General features: G+C 50.5%; 5 protein-coding genes across 5 annotated transcripts; 2 read left to right on the forward strand and 3 right to left on the reverse strand.

Annotated features, from left to right (window-relative positions):
- Nucleotides 1-1,659: 1,659 nt before the first annotated feature.
- Nucleotides 1,660-2,907, forward strand: Z518_06499 (uncharacterized protein; the record flags this gene model as incomplete). The annotated part of the gene is made up of 1 exon (XM_013414631.1): nt 1,660-2,907. The coding sequence occupies one exon, from the start codon at nt 1,660-1,662 to the stop codon at nt 2,905-2,907; it is 1,248 nt and encodes a 415-aa protein (XP_013270085.1).
- Nucleotides 2,908-3,807: 900 nt separating this feature from the next.
- Nucleotides 3,808-4,933, reverse strand: Z518_06500 (uncharacterized protein; the record flags this gene model as incomplete). The annotated part of the gene is made up of 4 exons (XM_013414632.1): nt 3,808-3,849; nt 3,908-4,670; nt 4,734-4,792; nt 4,844-4,933. The coding sequence occupies 4 exons, from the start codon at nt 4,931-4,933 to the stop codon at nt 3,808-3,810; spliced, it is 954 nt and encodes a 317-aa protein (XP_013270086.1).
- Nucleotides 4,934-10,956: 6,023 nt separating this feature from the next.
- Z518_06501 (uncharacterized protein) lies at nt 10,957-13,130 on the forward strand (the record flags this gene model as incomplete). Its single annotated transcript, XM_013414633.1, has 4 exons — nt 10,957-11,058; nt 11,111-11,233; nt 11,285-11,633; nt 11,683-13,130. 4 exons carry the CDS (start codon nt 10,957-10,959, stop codon nt 13,128-13,130), a joined length of 2,022 nt encoding a protein of 673 aa, XP_013270087.1.
- An 887-nt stretch (nt 13,131-14,017) lies between these two features.
- Nucleotides 14,018-14,722, reverse strand: Z518_06502 (uncharacterized protein; the record flags this gene model as incomplete). Its single annotated transcript, XM_013414634.1, has 2 exons — nt 14,018-14,305; nt 14,450-14,722. The coding sequence occupies 2 exons, from the start codon at nt 14,720-14,722 to the stop codon at nt 14,018-14,020; spliced, it is 561 nt and encodes a 186-aa protein (XP_013270088.1).
- Nucleotides 14,723-15,497: 775 nt separating this feature from the next.
- Z518_06503 (uncharacterized protein) lies at nt 15,498-16,528 on the reverse strand (the record flags this gene model as incomplete). The annotated part of the gene is made up of 5 exons (XM_013414635.1): nt 15,498-16,117; nt 16,172-16,230; nt 16,283-16,305; nt 16,361-16,431; nt 16,489-16,528. 5 exons carry the CDS (start codon nt 16,526-16,528, stop codon nt 15,498-15,500), a joined length of 813 nt encoding a protein of 270 aa, XP_013270089.1.
- Between the last annotated feature and the right edge of the window lie 76 nt (nt 16,529-16,604).

The raw sequence follows: 16,604 nt of genomic DNA on the forward strand, positions 1-16,604 counted from the left end.
CCAATTCGAATTTGGTTCTCCTGGAACCTGTTCAACCTATGGGACTTTCACGATTGAGGTTGTGGTTGAAGACGAGCATGATCCAAATCAAAGCCACTAATTGCCAGCTATCCCCAGCCTCGCATTAAGACAGCCAATGCCGTCGATCGGCCTCGATGTAGTCATACCTTCTCTGTGGACCCCTGTCATGGCAGGGGTTGGAGTCATGGGATACTCACCACCCATCCCGACTGAGAACTAAAGAGGCGGACTCCATACATGAGGATAGCGCCGGTCAACATAATGGTAGCACCTTGTATCGACCCCAATGGACAAACCGATCCAGTCGCCAATGACGCCAACCACAACCTGACCATAGATGATACCAAGAATTTTCCATATAGCTGAATGCATGCACCGTGGATTTGTTGCCAACGATGTGCTTGTTCTAACGTCTGGGCCGGACAAGCCTCCAGCAGGGAAGGATATATTCCCTCCGGAGAACAGGACATAACCCTCCGTGAAGAAGGCGAGATATCGGCGACGGCGTCGCTGCGAAGATATGTGTCGCATAGATGGAGAGGATCGGCCTTAAACATCTCCCAGACCTCCTTTAATTCTTGACGCCGCTTCAGAGCCGTGTTGGCGATTGACCCAGGAGGTCTTTCCCTTGTCAGCATCGTCTGGGTGTAGGGCTTCTTTGGGCACAGACTCGTACTCGCTGGGCAGGTCTTGGAACGCGATGTCTCGCTCTGTGGCACTTCTCAGATCTTGTCTTTGCCCTTCCTTTCCCTGGTCTTGCATATCGGCCGACTATTCGACGACAGCAATTCTTGAATGGCCAAAGCAGCGGACATCGTGAAGAACTACTCGATTACCGGCGCAGAGCGGCAGATCTGAGTAGTGTCCGTCATTAACATATGCCACTTTGTGACATGAGGACATAGCCGAGACTGCCCATCATCAGGAGCATGGCGTCGACATCTCCTTTCTACGTCGTTGTTCAAGTAACGTCTTCACATAGTTGACATAGCTGGACCCGTGTATGGCCAGACTGGCACAAGTATATAATCGTCTGTGTGGCCGGATTAGATGGTGATATTGTGGCGTGTGACTGATGTTATTGGCAGAGAGCAGAACAGGCTGAAACTTGGCAAAGAGGCTGATCAGCTGATTGATATATTAAAGACCGTCCTTTTGATGTCATGAAAGTTGATTTCGGGTTGGCCACCGTCAAGTGCTCTATGCCATCCAGGGGACCGCCTAATCAAAGGGTTTCAATGGACCGAGTGATGGAGACAAGTTCGAGCTTGATGAAGCTTAATCCCTGGTCTGGAGATCTTGTTAATGCTGTAGATGTCGTCGTAGCTTATGATTTCCTTCCGTGGATGTGTTGCTCTGCCGAGGACTCTCATGCATATATGAGTAAAGCGGCCCACCCAACAACGGTCAACCGTGAGCACGCGATCCCAGGGCGGCATCATCCTCGTCCGAATCGGGAGTGAGTTCGGTCCTCCAGAGTTGGCACAGCCTTGTGCTTTCCGATTCTACTCCGAAAAGGTCGGAATATCTAGAATTGCTCAACAAGGTCCTAAGACTAATTTCTGTAAACGCTTCCTTCGTCCCCTCCCCACTTCTCCACCCCTCCTGGCCTATAGCTCTCGTGAAAACAGAACAACCATGGCGCCTTCACCACCAGCAACTACAGATGGATCAAAAACCTGGTCTCCCTCGCATCTCTTGGACCCCTCGTCAGCGGAAATCTGGTCGAAAATCCACGCTCATCTAAACGCCAATGAATTCAAAGCCGCCATCACGTCTGCGTTCGAACTACCCGCAGGTGACAGCTTCACGTACCACGCCTCAGCAAGTGTCAACTTGTCGCAAGTCGAAGCGGCGATTCACGCTGGACGAGCGAACGGATTACATGCCTGGTACGTCGAGCCCGTTACGCCCTCTGAAACTGGAGACAACGAAGACAAAACCGTCTCAATCCGGAACCAGCCATCATTACGAATATCGGGATATCCTCCCACAAACGATATTCAAGCGTACATTTCAGTATTCGACCCGACCAAATCAGTGGCCCACAGCCTGAAATCTCTGTCTGCGAACGCGAAGAAGGGTTCCATCCGCGCCACTGTCGCGGGGTATCTTCTTAGTAAACGCCACCTGGACCCGTGGATAACTGTGCCCAAGTTGAAAATTTCTACGCCCAAACCTCGGCCATCGACCTCTCGGGACAGAGGTGGTCCTGATGAAAACAATAACGAAACCCGAATGGTGCCAGCACCGGTTCAAGGCCATGAGAACCCAGCCCTGGACTTCTGGGCCTACGCGTGCCACATCCTCGATTACGCCGGCCCCAACGGCAACACTGCCCTGGTGACGCTATCCCACCACATGCTACCTGTGTACATGCACCATTTCGGCTGCGTGGCGCCGTCATGGGAATCCCTACAGGTCATCGTGAAGCTCGCATCGGGCCGCAGCGTGCTGGACATGGGAAGCGGCAATGGGTACTGGAGCTTGATGCTAAGACGGCTCGGGCTCAACGTCATCGCCGTCGACAGCGGCCAGAGCCGGTGGCGCACGACATGGATCGCCGACACCATCGTAACGGACGGAATACAGTACCTGCGCAAACGCGGTGGGTGTCCTTCCGTCGTGCTGCTGCTTGTATATCCGATTGTCGGAGGCGGATTTACGCGCAAAGTCCTCGATGCATACACGGGCAACGTTGTCTGCGTGGCAGGTACTCAGAATGGGAATGGTTACACGGGTTTCAAGGATATGATGGTCGACGAATACCTGATGACGCAGAAGCAAGGGTGGGAGAAAGTCTGCCAGGTTCCGCTACCTAGTTTTGCGGGAAAGGATGATGCGCTGTTCGCTTTTCGCCGGAAACCAGAGTCGGATAAATCGTGAGTTGATGTTGTGAGTGATGCGCCAACAATTCGCACACGGAATCCGCCCGACTATGGGCAACGGGGAATATTGGAGTTCTCCAGTACTCGTGTTGTTTAAGACCAACGGCTCTTCGACTGCAGAAACGCGAATGAAAAGCGGCCGACGACCATCTCGCAACGACACCATTCGTTTCGGGAATACTTTCAACCACGGGTCTCTCGTCTCTACACCGTGCTCGACGAAGACAACCTTCACAAACAAACGACGAAATAGACTTGGATGCTATGTCTAAAAAATAGGGAAAGGAACTCGTGACGTTTCCTGTGATAGCCCTTCCCGTGCCCCACCCCTTTTTTCATGAGCTGATGGCATCGTGTCCCAGTGTCCTTCGATGCGAAGTGAACACGTGAGCGTAATGGCGATGGAATGGGATGAATGAGAACGAGGTGGGACCTTCATCCTTCTCTGCTCTGGCGGCCCAATAAAAGACCTACGAATAAGACCAGAGACTTGGATATCGGTGTAGAACGCTGTCATGTCAATGGCCCTTGTCTCCTGTCCCGTCAGGAACGGAAGCGGGTATGTCAGGTTGCGAATGAAATGAGTCTGTTGAAACAAGTATAGTGTGCCATTAACTGTTGGTACAAATCCCCGTCTATCCTGGAAAAGGTTTGCCTTTTGTCTCATGCAGCCCTGGTCTCGTCTGCACAAGTCTATCGCATGCAGTTTTTGCCAAATCAAGCCCACAAATATCCACCGGGCTCAGCATTGTCTATGTGGAAATGCTGAATGGTCTAAATCTGCGGTGTCTCTAGTGTTGATGTACGTGCACGCTGAAAATCCGCCCGCGTAAAAGTGTGAAAATGTATCAAACCCGTATTCTAGGATGAAATCGTTCTAAAGGCACTCTCTCGACGTTTATTTCGCGATTTCGACGCCTCCGGTCGCACCCAATACGCGCTGTGGTCATTTTGTTAGCTGGGGATCGTCATTTGAAAATACCGGGGGGATTCTTTACCTTGATGTCACCGTAGATGGCGAACTGACCAGCAGTCAAAATACCAACCATGACCAACCGAGCACCGATACCGGCGTAGCTACCACGGAGACCAAGTTCCTTGGCGATCTTGATCAATCGGCCGGTCGTGCTTTCACCGGGGAGACCCTTGGTCTTGTTGATCTTGGAGAGCATAGTGTCGGCGGGTTGGGAGACAATGGCCGCGGCGAAGCCAGCGATGAGACCAGAGCCCAAGTTGACCGCCGTCTTGGTACCATCGGAAGCAGTGTTCTTGTCGATTTGACGGAAGATCGCTTCGGCAACCTTCTCGTAGACGACGAACTTGGTCATGGTGTAGGGGACCTGCTTGAACAGGATGGGACCAAAACCACTGTAGAAAGCACCCACACCTTCCGTGGTCAAGATCTTGCTAAACCCAGAGACGAGGCCGGAGGCGAAGGTGGGTTCGGAGACAAGTCGAATACGCGTGGCCTCGAGAGGGCAGAGGGCAATGTCAGCGAAGAATTCACAGGCGGCCGAGGAGGCGAGGTAGACAGCAGTTCGGTTGTTTGAGGCAGCCTCATAACCAAGGAAGTTGATCGACTGTTGCTTGAAGAACTCGTAACCTCCGAACTTGAATGCTCCTTGAAGGAAATAACCGGCGAATGTTGGTCCAACACCGGTCAACAGAGCACCTGCACCCTCATTTTGGATGACTTTTCTGAAACCACCAATCATGCCATTGTTGTAGGTGACGGGATCGAGTTGGATTCTGGTCTTGACGCTGGTCGCTTGTCAGGTGGTGCGCACCAAAAAAAAAAAAAGGAGGGTGAGACGCGAGGCTTACACATCGACAGGAGTGAGAGCGCCGTGGGTGACTGAACAACATACAGCACCAGCGAAGGCCTGAATCGGTCAATGATGAAGAATCTTGACAGGGACATGAAGGTGACTTACGAATCTGCTGTAGAGGTCAAGACCGGAGAGCTTCTTGGGTTCGCTGGAGGGAACTGCGAGGGCAGCTTTGGGAGACACGGCGGCAGCCATTGTGACCGAGAGTGGAGATGGGGAAATACGACGGACAAGGAAATCTAGGAGGATAAAAGAAGTCTAGACACAGCGATAGTAAATACTCGCACCAAAGAGCAAGGAGCAGGTGTGAAAGAGAGTTGAGATAACGACTGAAATGAATCTGCGATCTCTTTTTTTTTGAGTTCTAGAGCCTGCTACGCCTTGCGAAAATGAATCGGGCGGAGCTTAGAAAAAATGCCGCACAACCGACAGGGCCAATCAGGAGCTTCCATTGGAGCTGCGCAGCAACCAATTATCTAATCACGTGTTGCCTGGGGCCTTGGCGTTTCCGCCCCTTTTTCGGTCCCCTTGTCCTTTTCTGCGAGCCTGATATACAGGACGGAGTCGGTCAGTTTCATGTTGCTGATGGAGATGCCTTCAGTGATGCTATGATGGGAGAAAGACATGGGAGCTGTCGACATCGAGATGCTGAAAATTTAAAGAAATCGCCAGACTCTGTTTCCTTGTCTCGTCTTGTCCGAGCCGAGGTCGAGATTGAGATCATTGAAGAGGGATGTTGAGGCTAGCAGGTAAGAAATCATATCAATAGCGGATTCAACAAGAGAGGGACTCAAACTGTGGAGATGCTGGCCCCATGGTCGACACCACATCACATCGTTACAGGTAAATTGGTGCACCGCTCTGAGATCTGTGTTTGGTTTGGTCGCGCGACGGAGCAAGCGAAAGTGCTGGCCATAGCATGATAAATGCCTTTGCTCATCCCCAGGGTCTTATTTCTATCGAACCAGCCCAAGGAGAGCACCTTAAACTTGACGTAATCACGAGACCTCGACCTTCTTCTTCGCGATGACGGCCATCACCTTCCCGCGTCTCTCTTTAACGGGCAATGATCGATCCCTCCTAACGGTCCAGGGTTACTGACAAAACTTCGCATCAACGACGAGCAATGGGTAGAGTCGGTCTTTCGCCGGCGACGCGGTGACCTATCACCTGCCCAAAGCTCCTTTTTGAGGCTGGTCATACCCAAGACTATGTGGCAAGTCAATCTTTGGGGATTTTGTTCCCTAGCCAAGGTAAGAAAAGCCTGCCTCTTGTAAGCCTGGGGGAGAAATTGTGCTCTGCATAACAACGATCCGATAGCCAAAATCGTGACATGCCTGACTCTTTGCCGACTAAAGGTATTCTCGTGAGAGTGTTACCGTACTAATTGGGGTAATCAAGCGTGTGCCCGATTTAATACAAGGTCGACCCCGTAGTCGAGGTCGAGCACACCCTACGGGAATGGAGGTCGGCAGTTGTGGAGAGATGAGGCGAGTAGTGACACAAATATCCGCTGCAAGACAGAATGCAGGCCCGGTCGAAAAGCTAGTCGGGTACCTATATCATTTATGAATGTATGACAGCCCTTGCAAGCTAGCATCCGGGTACCTGTATTGTTTAGTACTATCTGCTCCTTAGGGTTGCGGATCAAAAAAATACTTGGGAACTTGGAACGACCGTGATCGATTTCTGCGTATTTTGTGTGTCACTTTTGTTTTGGTTCCTGGATCTGGACGGTAGGACTAATCCTGCGGTGCTGCGTGCGTCACTGTGAGGCAGACCACGACTCCTACGTTTTCTCATGCACTGATCGGGGGAGAGCACAGCACTCGGACCGCTCCATCAGCACGTGGTCAGGAAAGCACTAGTAGTTCTTCGAATGCCTAGATACAATTCAGTTTGCCCCCCCGTGATAGGGAATGATCAATATGCAAAGTGACATCCGAGTCCGAGACCACACCATCGGTGGCGCCGGTCCATGTCAGGTCTAGTTAACCACTTACCAGAGAAATCAAGGGATACGTCAGTCCTCCCTGTCAGTTTTGCTATTCGGCAGAGTTCGGATGAGACCTTGAGTTGGGAAAAGGGGGAGAGGTGTCTGGGCCATCGACTCTCGTTCCGTCCTATGGACACGAGAACACAGAATTTGAAACGGATGGTCAGCCTCATCGACGAGTACGGGTATTGAGCAAGTCTCGAAGCTGGAGATCGATATAATGGAGGCAGCCTGAAGATGATTATGTGATATGCAAGCCACAACAATATCGCAAAAAGCTCACCGAGGAAGAGGCTGTTGGTAGTATATATGCATAGTGCGGAACGGTAGCAATTCCCTTGAGCATGTTGAGTGGGACTGGGTGTCGTTACTAGTGCACACACTGAAAGGCAGATTCCAGTGACGCTAGATTTGACTCTAGCTTCTCAGATATTATCCGGACCAAACTCCACCATGGTAGCTGACGACGTCGTCGCGCAGGACAACTCTTGGTCATTCCAACACAGACAGGTAGACCAACCTTGACAAGAACGGCTTGATTCAACCCAAGGTCCAGTGCTGGTGCGCTTTGCTTTAGAATCGGTGGTGTGGCCTGGACTTCCTTAGTCTCCAAAGCATCTCATCTCAGAGGGTAAAGGCAGTTTCCTCTGGCTCGAACTGTTGACGGTCCACTTGCAAACACTCAATGAAGTAGAGGGCGAGGACCATGGTTTGGATTCTCAGACGATTCAGCTCTGGCCCAGGTGTATATATAGAGTTACACCCGGTTCTGTTGTGGAAGACAGATTGCGACAGTGCTTGATGGAGTTGAGATTGTCAACAGTGCACGTTGGCAATCTGCCACCCCTGGAGTGTTTGGGGGTGTATGTCTTCTCGGGGTCTCCACATCCAATACGACGCTATATGGGTGGGCCTATTTGTGCCACTATAACACCAGTTCTGCACGGACATGAATGACTGAAGAAGGAGATGAAGTTGAGATCGCGGTTTGAAGTTGGTTACCTATCAGATACGGATGTAGTTCTGTCATTACAGTATCAATACTCCTCGTAACGCCTCAGCCTCGCAGTCCTTCGGGTTTCAGCTTTTCGGGAATGTCTCGGGAGAGCGACAACCCACAGCGACCCGCGTACCACAGCGACATCACTAAACACCAATCGGGCCTAGTTGTGCGAGTGTTGTCCGCATGATGGAAAGGTACCTGAAACCCCCCATTTTCCCTGGGGATTTGAAGTACCTTTCCATCCACCTGGCCTCCCTCACATAGTTGGCGCTTTTTGATGTTCTTTCAACGACGTCGTTGACCCCTTTTAACGGAGTCCTTTGCATTCGCCTTTCCACGCCTTTTTGCACTCGATTTTGGTGTTGTGGCGTGTCAGACCCTCTCTGCCACCCCTGTGGCCTGTCTGTCGCCTGTGTAGTCCTCCTGGCGAGCCCTCAGGAGAGGGCGATCGACGCGGTCGGGGTCTTTCAGGAGTGCGAATCGGTAGACGCCGTGAAAGAGGAGTAATCTGAGGCGAAGAAGGAGGAGTTTCAAGGACAGGAGGGGTCTCGGGGCGAGAAGGAGTAGTTGGTCTTGCTGTTGGGGCATTTGAGGTTAGATCGATCCGAAAGGTGGACGTCATTTTGGAGCGCACCTTGAGGGCGCTTGCCAGAGGTCGCCGACAAAGAAAGTGGCCATTGAGGCTGCAGCAACAAGAGGTCAAAAAGGGTCAAACAGGACTCTGCAACACCAGGAAGTCTATACAAGTCGCGAATCGAGCAACAATGAGGCAAAGAGCTCGCAAATACCAAAAGTATGTGAATGCCTCAATTTTGATGTTTTGGTACCTCGATTTGTGCGATTTACTAGGGTTTGGGTGGGGTTTCCAGGTACCTTTCCATCATGCGGACAACGCTCGCACAAGCTAGGCCTGATTTGTGTTTAGCAATGTCGCTGTGGTACGCGAGTCGCTGTGGGTTGTCGCTCTCCCGAGACATTCCCAGCTTTTCCCCCACCTCCCTTTCCCCCTAACCACGGCTTCTTGCCTGTCGAGGTAGTCATGCGCGATGCTTTCTATGTCGCTTGTTCTCTTTGCTGGGGATTCCATTGCTGCAACTATCATTCGCCTTCTTTGGATACGCATGGCGGTTTCTTGAGGCAAGTATTAGTTCTCCATGTGGGTTTTTCTTGTACATGGTTCAGTGGGGCATCTACCACTGTCCTACGCCGAAGGAGCTGTTTGATCCGACACGCAATGGACACTAAACGATACTGATTCGTGTAGGCAATGACTTAGAGAGTGTCAACCTCTTGTCTCTTCTTTACCTTGTGTCATGTACTCATACATTTCTCCTAGTCCCATTCTCCATACCTGGGCCTCTTCGACCTACCTATCAGTCTTGGCTCCTCCGGACAAGCAGACGGCAGAGGTTTACCCGGGATTTCTCCTATTCCATACTCTCCCTCTCCCTAAAGGCCCCAAATTCTACATCTGAGAACGAGCCTGCCATCTTGTGTCTAGGCGAAATTCATCTAGTCTTGGTACCTAACACATCTACTCCCACGTGGTCATCTCGTACCGCTCTGATCAATGATATCGAATATTGACTGATAGGAATGATTTGAGCGACTCACAGATTGAATTTTTGGTTTCCACTGTGTCGACTTTACCTTTTGACCATAGACACTGCGACCGCAGGGGTTCTCAAAGCTGGAGGAAACCTTGAATAACACAACGTTCGCGCCGACTCCTCTTCCTCGTCATTGCCGGTATCATATGCTTGGGTCTCGCATCACCCACAATTTCCATCGCTGTGTCTGAACCGCCAAAAATTTGTTCAACATAAACCAAATTCAGTGTCTGCACCAGATAGAAGGTCGATAGAAGAGGGGCCGGGTTGGCCTTTGAAAATCAGTCTCGGACAGGACGCCGAAGGCAACAGGAGCCGAGTTGGAATCCATCTTTATCGAAGACCAGACCGTCTGAACGTGAGACAGTTAGAGATCCGAGCGATGATAGATCTTACCCCGAACGTATGGTGATCCGGCAATCCACGGCCATCGATCAACTGGGGGATAGCCTTCTCTCGAGCCCAGGGTCTTGTTATGTCCTGGGGAGCCTTCTGGGGACGGCGCAATCGACGACCCCCTACCGGCCCGACACCCAAGCAGAGCAAAGGGGTTGGTTGTTGAGGCACTCGTGCAATATCGCTACACCATTTTCAATCCAGATGCATTGTTTGTGATGGTCACAGATATCGAACAGGTTGGCACTACACTTGTTAATCGATTCGTTCGCTCCAAGAAAGAACCTGCAGGTTAATTGTGCCTGAACGATAATTCTTCGACCACTGATGCACAGAGCTGGCTAATACGAAAGAAGTCATGACAGAAGTTATATAAGAGATTGTTCCCAGATCGAAGCACTTTGGAAAGGTGATGGGCGTGGCTAGAATTTCATGACGCTGTGACTTGGCTTTCCGCATTTAGCGAGTAAACAGAAGGATACCAAAAGTGAGAGGCAATTTAGACCTTTTATATAGCAAAGCTAGGTCAATACATGTAATGGACGATTTTCTTTGGAAGCGTGAACTTTCATCAGCTAGTAATGTACTTGGTAGAGTCAATGCTCTTAGCTACAGCCCATCCTGATCTTCTTACCATTCAATGGCGGACAGGTAATACCAAAAAGAGTTACCATCCAGAAGTATCTCCAACTTGAGGTCACTGGCTTTACTTCAGTAAATGAGAATCGGGTGAAAATGAATATTACTCTTTCGTGCGCCGGTTTTGGTGGTGAGGCGAGACGCGTCTCAAATACTTTGGAACATGGGTAAAGCTGGGATCTTGCGGAGGTCGGCAACTGGCGACGCTAATAGGGAGCCCGACTTGTACCTGGTCTAAACCTTTTGCTTCCTAGTTCTGGAGATTGATGAAGCTTAAAAATGTGCCTTCGAGACGACCCATACTCTACTCATCGCAGTGATCGGAGTGCCTTGTTGATTTTGGATCGGTAGTATAGAGAGGCAGGGTAGTCGTGCCTATTTGAGGGACAAAAGTAGAGGCCGCAACTGCGTCAACCATCTTCTCCTCGTATTTGTCTCGGCTTTAAAGTTTGCTCTTTCGACTGCCAAAAAGTCTTCATCACCGACACCTCACAATCACATCCCTTCCTTTGCAGATTGTGATACCTCCCATCCGACAACCCTTCTTTCATGAGTCCGAATTCTGAGAGTGGCGATGAAGGACTTTGAAGCACGGTTGCCAGGCGAGCTTAAGGCCTTCGCAAAGCAGTCTCAAGAGTTCAGACTCAAGGCCGCGGAGGAGCACGAGCTCGTCGAGGTACTGATGTCTTACCCGATCTTCCGGCTCAGTCAGCAACTAACAGCCACAGAAACTCCTCCAGCTTCTTGTTGAGAAGGAAAAGACCAATGAGAAACTCCGATTTGACCTCGATGACCAATTCGAGAGTCGTCGTCTCTGGCAGAAGCGAGCAACTGATGTCGAATCACGAATTGTGCGCCTCCCTCCTTGCTTCTTCAATCCTCTTTTACTGACCGCCTCCTAGACAAGTGCACAACAAATCCTCGTTCTAATTGACGGCAATCAACATTTCTTCAAACATGACCTCATAAGAGCAGGGACATCAGGAGCAAGAGACGCGGTGCGGGCGTTGATCGAGGAGGCAAAAGAGTTTGCGGCTCAACAGCACAAGAACGACCTACCCGACAACATTTCCGTGGTAGTGCACATTTTCTCTGATATTGGGCGACTGGCCAGAGATCTTTCTGATGCGAATCTTTTGCCTGAGCTCGACCAACTCTGGACTTTCATCCAAGATATTTGCAAGACAGAGCCATGCCTTACAGTCAGTGATTGTGGTGCCGGCCATGAGGCTGTGGATGCAAAGTTGAAGCGTAAGGACTCCCCACGACGATGCAGTGAAGCTCTGCTGACCGATTTCAGAATTCTACGAATTGCACATCGAGAATTGTCATTGCAGGCATTTATTTCTGGCTCTCGGCCACGAATCCGAGTACTACAAAATCCTGCAATTGTACAGTGATGATGAATGCACAAAGGGAAAGACCTCTCTGACACGGCCAGCGAACGGCTTTCCTTCTGGGTTCAACTCACCATTTCACACCGTCGAGTTTTCGGCTCTGGAAAGTATCCCGTCAGGTGCTGGTTTTGGTTCGCATGTTTTCCAAAATATCAGTGGCCAAGCCTGGGATGCAGAAGACACCAATCATACCCGCGAAGACCATGCATATGGCCCAATACCAGTCCCAAATATTGTTTCTACCGCGGCAACCCAAGATACCAATGCTTTCTCCTCCAACCCAAATATAGAGATGGAGATCCCCAGTACTGAACAGCAGTTACCTTCCTCGGCCATCGAGCCAGAGAATATTGGTCATGTATACGATGATACCAATAGCAAAGCGAACCATCTAGAAGATCCAAGCGGTGCTGGTGTTGTGAAGCTCCAAGGCTCTAATCACTCCTCTTCTAAGTCTGACAAAGCGGTCGAACAGAGCTGGGAGACCAGCACGACCGGGAATGTATACGTTCCGGCTCCTATTCAAGGTCCCTGGGGTGAAGAAGACACGACATTAAATGGAAAGGGAAGCTATCAACAGCAAAGTCATGATACAAATATATGGAGGAACCAAGCGGCTTCCCCATCGCCTACATATCCCCAAGGGGAATCCAATGGCGTAATCGAGCAATCACAGAGGCCAGCGAGGAGAAATGATCGTTGGTCTTCTGATCATTCTCCACGTACGTCAAGAAGAATTCCTCGACAATTCGAAGGATCCTGGGACGACATGATTCAAGACGAGCAAAAACTGGCTCGAACTCATGTTTCTTCGCCCTTACCTACCCCTGCATCGGCACCACCGCCAACGCCGAAACAGGTTCCCAAATCCAACGGTTTCTTGGCATCACCATTTATTCGTAAAGTTCCGACGGAGCCTGACCCCAACCCCAATCAACGTCCAATTCGATCACCCATCGCTCTCAACAAGCTTGATGAACGTATTGACCTCGTACTCCCTCGACCTACGAAAGAGGACCAGGAACTTTTCAACCGTCGCACAAAGACCCGCCGGCTGTGCAATGAACATCATTTGAGGTCGAAATGCAACAATCCAAGATGTCCACACGATCACGAAGAGATCACGGACGGTATGTATCTGGTACTTCGGCATATGGCCCGCAAGGCAGCATGCAGCATTGGCCCAGACTGTCGCCGCCACGACTGTTTCGCGAGCCATCATTGCTCCAATGTTTCGAACGTGTCGTCTTGCGCCAGGCCCAATTGTCCTTTTAGATCCCGAAGAATGCATGAGATCACCGACTTCGAAGTGGTGAGGAAAATTGAACCACCTGCATCGGAAGAAGCATGACGCCTTTGCGAAGGAGTGTTGGCGAAGGACGGTGGAAAGGGGTGGGGATAGGAAAGTTGAGCGTTGTCGTGCTGTTTGAGCGGAGGGGGAGAGTCGGTTCAAGTTCAGGAGGCGGCCATTGTATTGTGAGTAACACGGCGATTGAGAGTCCAGGAGAACTCCGTCTGAATGTACCGGGTTTTCATACCGGTTGGGAAGGACCCGTTGGTGTTCTAGTGATCTGTTCCAGAAGGGGTGGCGTTTGGCTTGACAACAATGCACCCTTTAGTATCCGTCTAGAGAGATGGCTGAGGCATCCCGAGCCTGGAGCACGTTACGTCTACGACGTGCCGGAAGTCGACCGTTCGCCGGCGTCAGCCTTGTCTCCAAAAGAATTTGTCGTGCAATTGGGTCTGAGAGGGTCGACATTGATGCAGCGTAGAGGGTAGGTCGTCTTGGATGACCATCAAAGAGCTGCATGCCTGACTCGGCTCGTGTCTAACTCAGCAGAGTGGTGGGCGTGGCAGAAATGATCTCTGAGGTTGGACAAAGTTACATGCTGTAGTGTATTCGTCAGTAGAGTGTTCTAAGTCTAGGTAAGAAAGGAGGGCAAACGAACCTGATTTATGTCTCGCTATGAAGCCGATCCTGTATCGGCATAGTATTCAACGTGGCCGCAAACAAGGTGATGTGATTCTGGGATCGTCTTTCCCTTTCATTTTGCCTTGATGTTCTCGATCCCCCGTACGACTTGACAGCAATTGTCTCGAGAGAGTCATTGATTTCTCGTTGATCAATCCCCTTTGTGACCGAGTGAAGTTCGATTCCAACCCCGAATCCGTGTCGTAAAGCAGCAGTAGTGCTCCTTTTGCGTGGCCATGTCTTCAAGGTTCAAGTACGATTTGCCTTCAATCCCTCTCCATTCTATCATCGTCGGCGCCTCTGCGTCTGTTTCGATCGCGACTCCGGCTCCTGCTTCTTGATTTGCTTCGACTGCGGCTTCTAGCTCCACGACCTCCGCGACGATCACTGGGTTTTCCGCCTGAACCTCCTCCCCCCCGACCCTTATCCTTCGGAGGTGGCCGGACGAAAGCGTAGTCTACGGAAATTGTCTGATCGAGAAGTTTGGCCCCGTTCAGCGCCTTGATAGCTGTTGCGGCTTCGACCTGGGTCGGGTATTCGATGAGGACGTAACCCTGTAGTGGGAGGAAGATTTTGGGTGTTAGCCATTGGAAATAGGAGGTTTTTTTTTTCTATTTTTTTGATGCTTTGGCAGAGAATAATGTGTCATCCCGTTTCAGTTCACTCTACATCCACCACAACTTTGGATTCACACGTACCTTGACATAGCCCGTCCTCCGATCTAGATTGAGATGCAAGTTCTTGATGTCCCCGTACTCGGCGAATAGGTCCGTGATGTCCTCCTCAGTAGCCTCTTCATGGATATTGGTCGCGATCACGATCCAACCTTCAATGCTGCGCACTGCAACGGCGTTCTGAGCAGTGAGTGCTTCGGTACCCGCATTGGCTCGCTTCGTCTCAGTTTGTGGGCTGCCGTTCTTCCCTCCCTCTGACGTGGGAGGTGCATGGTCAATGTCCATTTCCGAAGACATGGTGGGCGGATGAGAGTCGAAAGTGTTACGGAGTTGGGGTCGCAGATTCGAGTGAAAAACTTGGGTGTGGTACTAGCAGTGCAAGTAGTAAGCTCAAAGGTTGTGAAAAGTTCACCGCGCAGTTATGATCATGTGACTTGCTTGAATAGTTTGTTTGGGCCGATGTGAACAGCCTTGCGATAGGAGCATGGCTCCTTACGCGTTGTCATCTATTCCAGAAAGGGCCTCATTCTTCGCCAATGAAGACTATCATTATTATTCCCTTCCTGGGGGGATTCTAGGAGAGGTCCGAACGGCGAAGACCGGAGGCATATGAATATGGAATATTGGATGGACAACGGGAAATGACCTACCCTTCGGTCTAGTCCATTTTGAAATTCCGTACTTGATTTTTCTGTTTTGAAAACTCACATTGGCTCTGGGTTGTTCTACGCTTACATGAAGAATTCAAGAAAAAGGTGGATAGAAAAACACCGCGCCAGTTCCTCAATCTCGCCCATCAGCCACCTCTTCATTGACACGAGGCATTGACCTGATACCGTTCGATTCCGCGTCTAGACATTAGACAAGGTAATCCATGGTTTGGAAACCTTCAGCGTGAGCCAGATTAGCCTCGGGACACCAGCAATCCATTCACGCCGCCCCTGGCATATCTCTTCACCGATCGTATGGCGCTATAACGCCACAATTGACTCGTTCATGGCTGTGTCAAATTACGCAGTTGGAATATCCCAACCGAATCATTTGTGTCTTCATTTTGGCTCTGACTGATCGCTCAGAAGAAAAGGTAAGCAATGAGGAAGCTGAGCAAGCAGAGCCCTGCCACAATCTGTAGGGGTACTCCCGTCTCGTGGCTTTGTTGAACAACTGTTTGGACCTTCTCGCCTGCTTCTTGAACCTTCCTTTGTCGGGATTGTGTATCTTGCAATTGGCTGGTCAATTTTTGGATCTGGTCCTTTGCGGCTGCTAATTGTTCTTTCAACTCTTCGCTCGACATTGGCATAGCATGGGAAACGGCCGCTGCGGCCGCTGCGACAGCAGTAACTCCGCTCGCGTCAGCGGCATTTGCGGCGGATGTTTTGGCGGTCTCAGCGGCCTGTGTGACGGATGAGGATTGTGGAGCCGGAGAACCAAATTGCGAAGATGGAGAAGAGTATGCCGGTGGTTGTTCTTCATGAGACGAGACACCGTTTGGTGTTGGAGCCTCTGCAGCAGGAAGGAAATTGACGCGGATCTTTCGCTCTTGTATCGAACTTTTCGCAGTCTTCTCAACTGTTTGCCAGAGAGTTGTGACATTTGGGTCTTGATCAGGAGAGGTCAGGACGGATTGAACAAGAAATTTATCCCGACATTTGGCATCTAGAGGAGGATCTTCTTTCATGGCTTGTAGGAGAACTGGAATCGTAAGCTAAAAAGCTTGAAGTGAAATGGGGGGGATTCTCATCCTACCTTGCACCTCGACGGTATCATTGGGTTGAATCATGCCAGAGTTTGGTCGCACGCAATATCTAGTCCGCGTTAGAGAATTCACTCAAGTTGATCATAAGCTAGAACACTCACTGCTTGGGGGCAGTAGTCTTGACCTGTTCGACCGGTCATTAGTAGATGCGCAGCATAGATTCGGGGAGCGATCCATACTTTGAAAGCAACAGGAGCACCGTTCCAATTTGTGAGCTTGAGTATTTCGGTGACTTCGCGATTAAAGGGGCCTGTTGAAATGTAAGCCTTCCTCCCGTCTTGTGCTCTTCGACACTGGATTCACTGACGCCTGAAGCCCAGTTCAGATGGCTGGAGGTCAACGGACATGATGGAAGTGGATCGGTATAGATGCGCAGCTTTGGTATGAGCGAGTGAGTGTTGTGGCAATTGGATGATCGAGGAA

Source organism: Rhinocladiella mackenziei, assembly GCF_000835555.1.
Source record: "Rhinocladiella mackenziei CBS 650.93 unplaced genomic scaffold supercont1.5, whole genome shotgun sequence".
NCBI classification, from domain to species: domain Eukaryota; kingdom Fungi; phylum Ascomycota; class Eurotiomycetes; order Chaetothyriales; family Herpotrichiellaceae; genus Rhinocladiella; species Rhinocladiella mackenziei.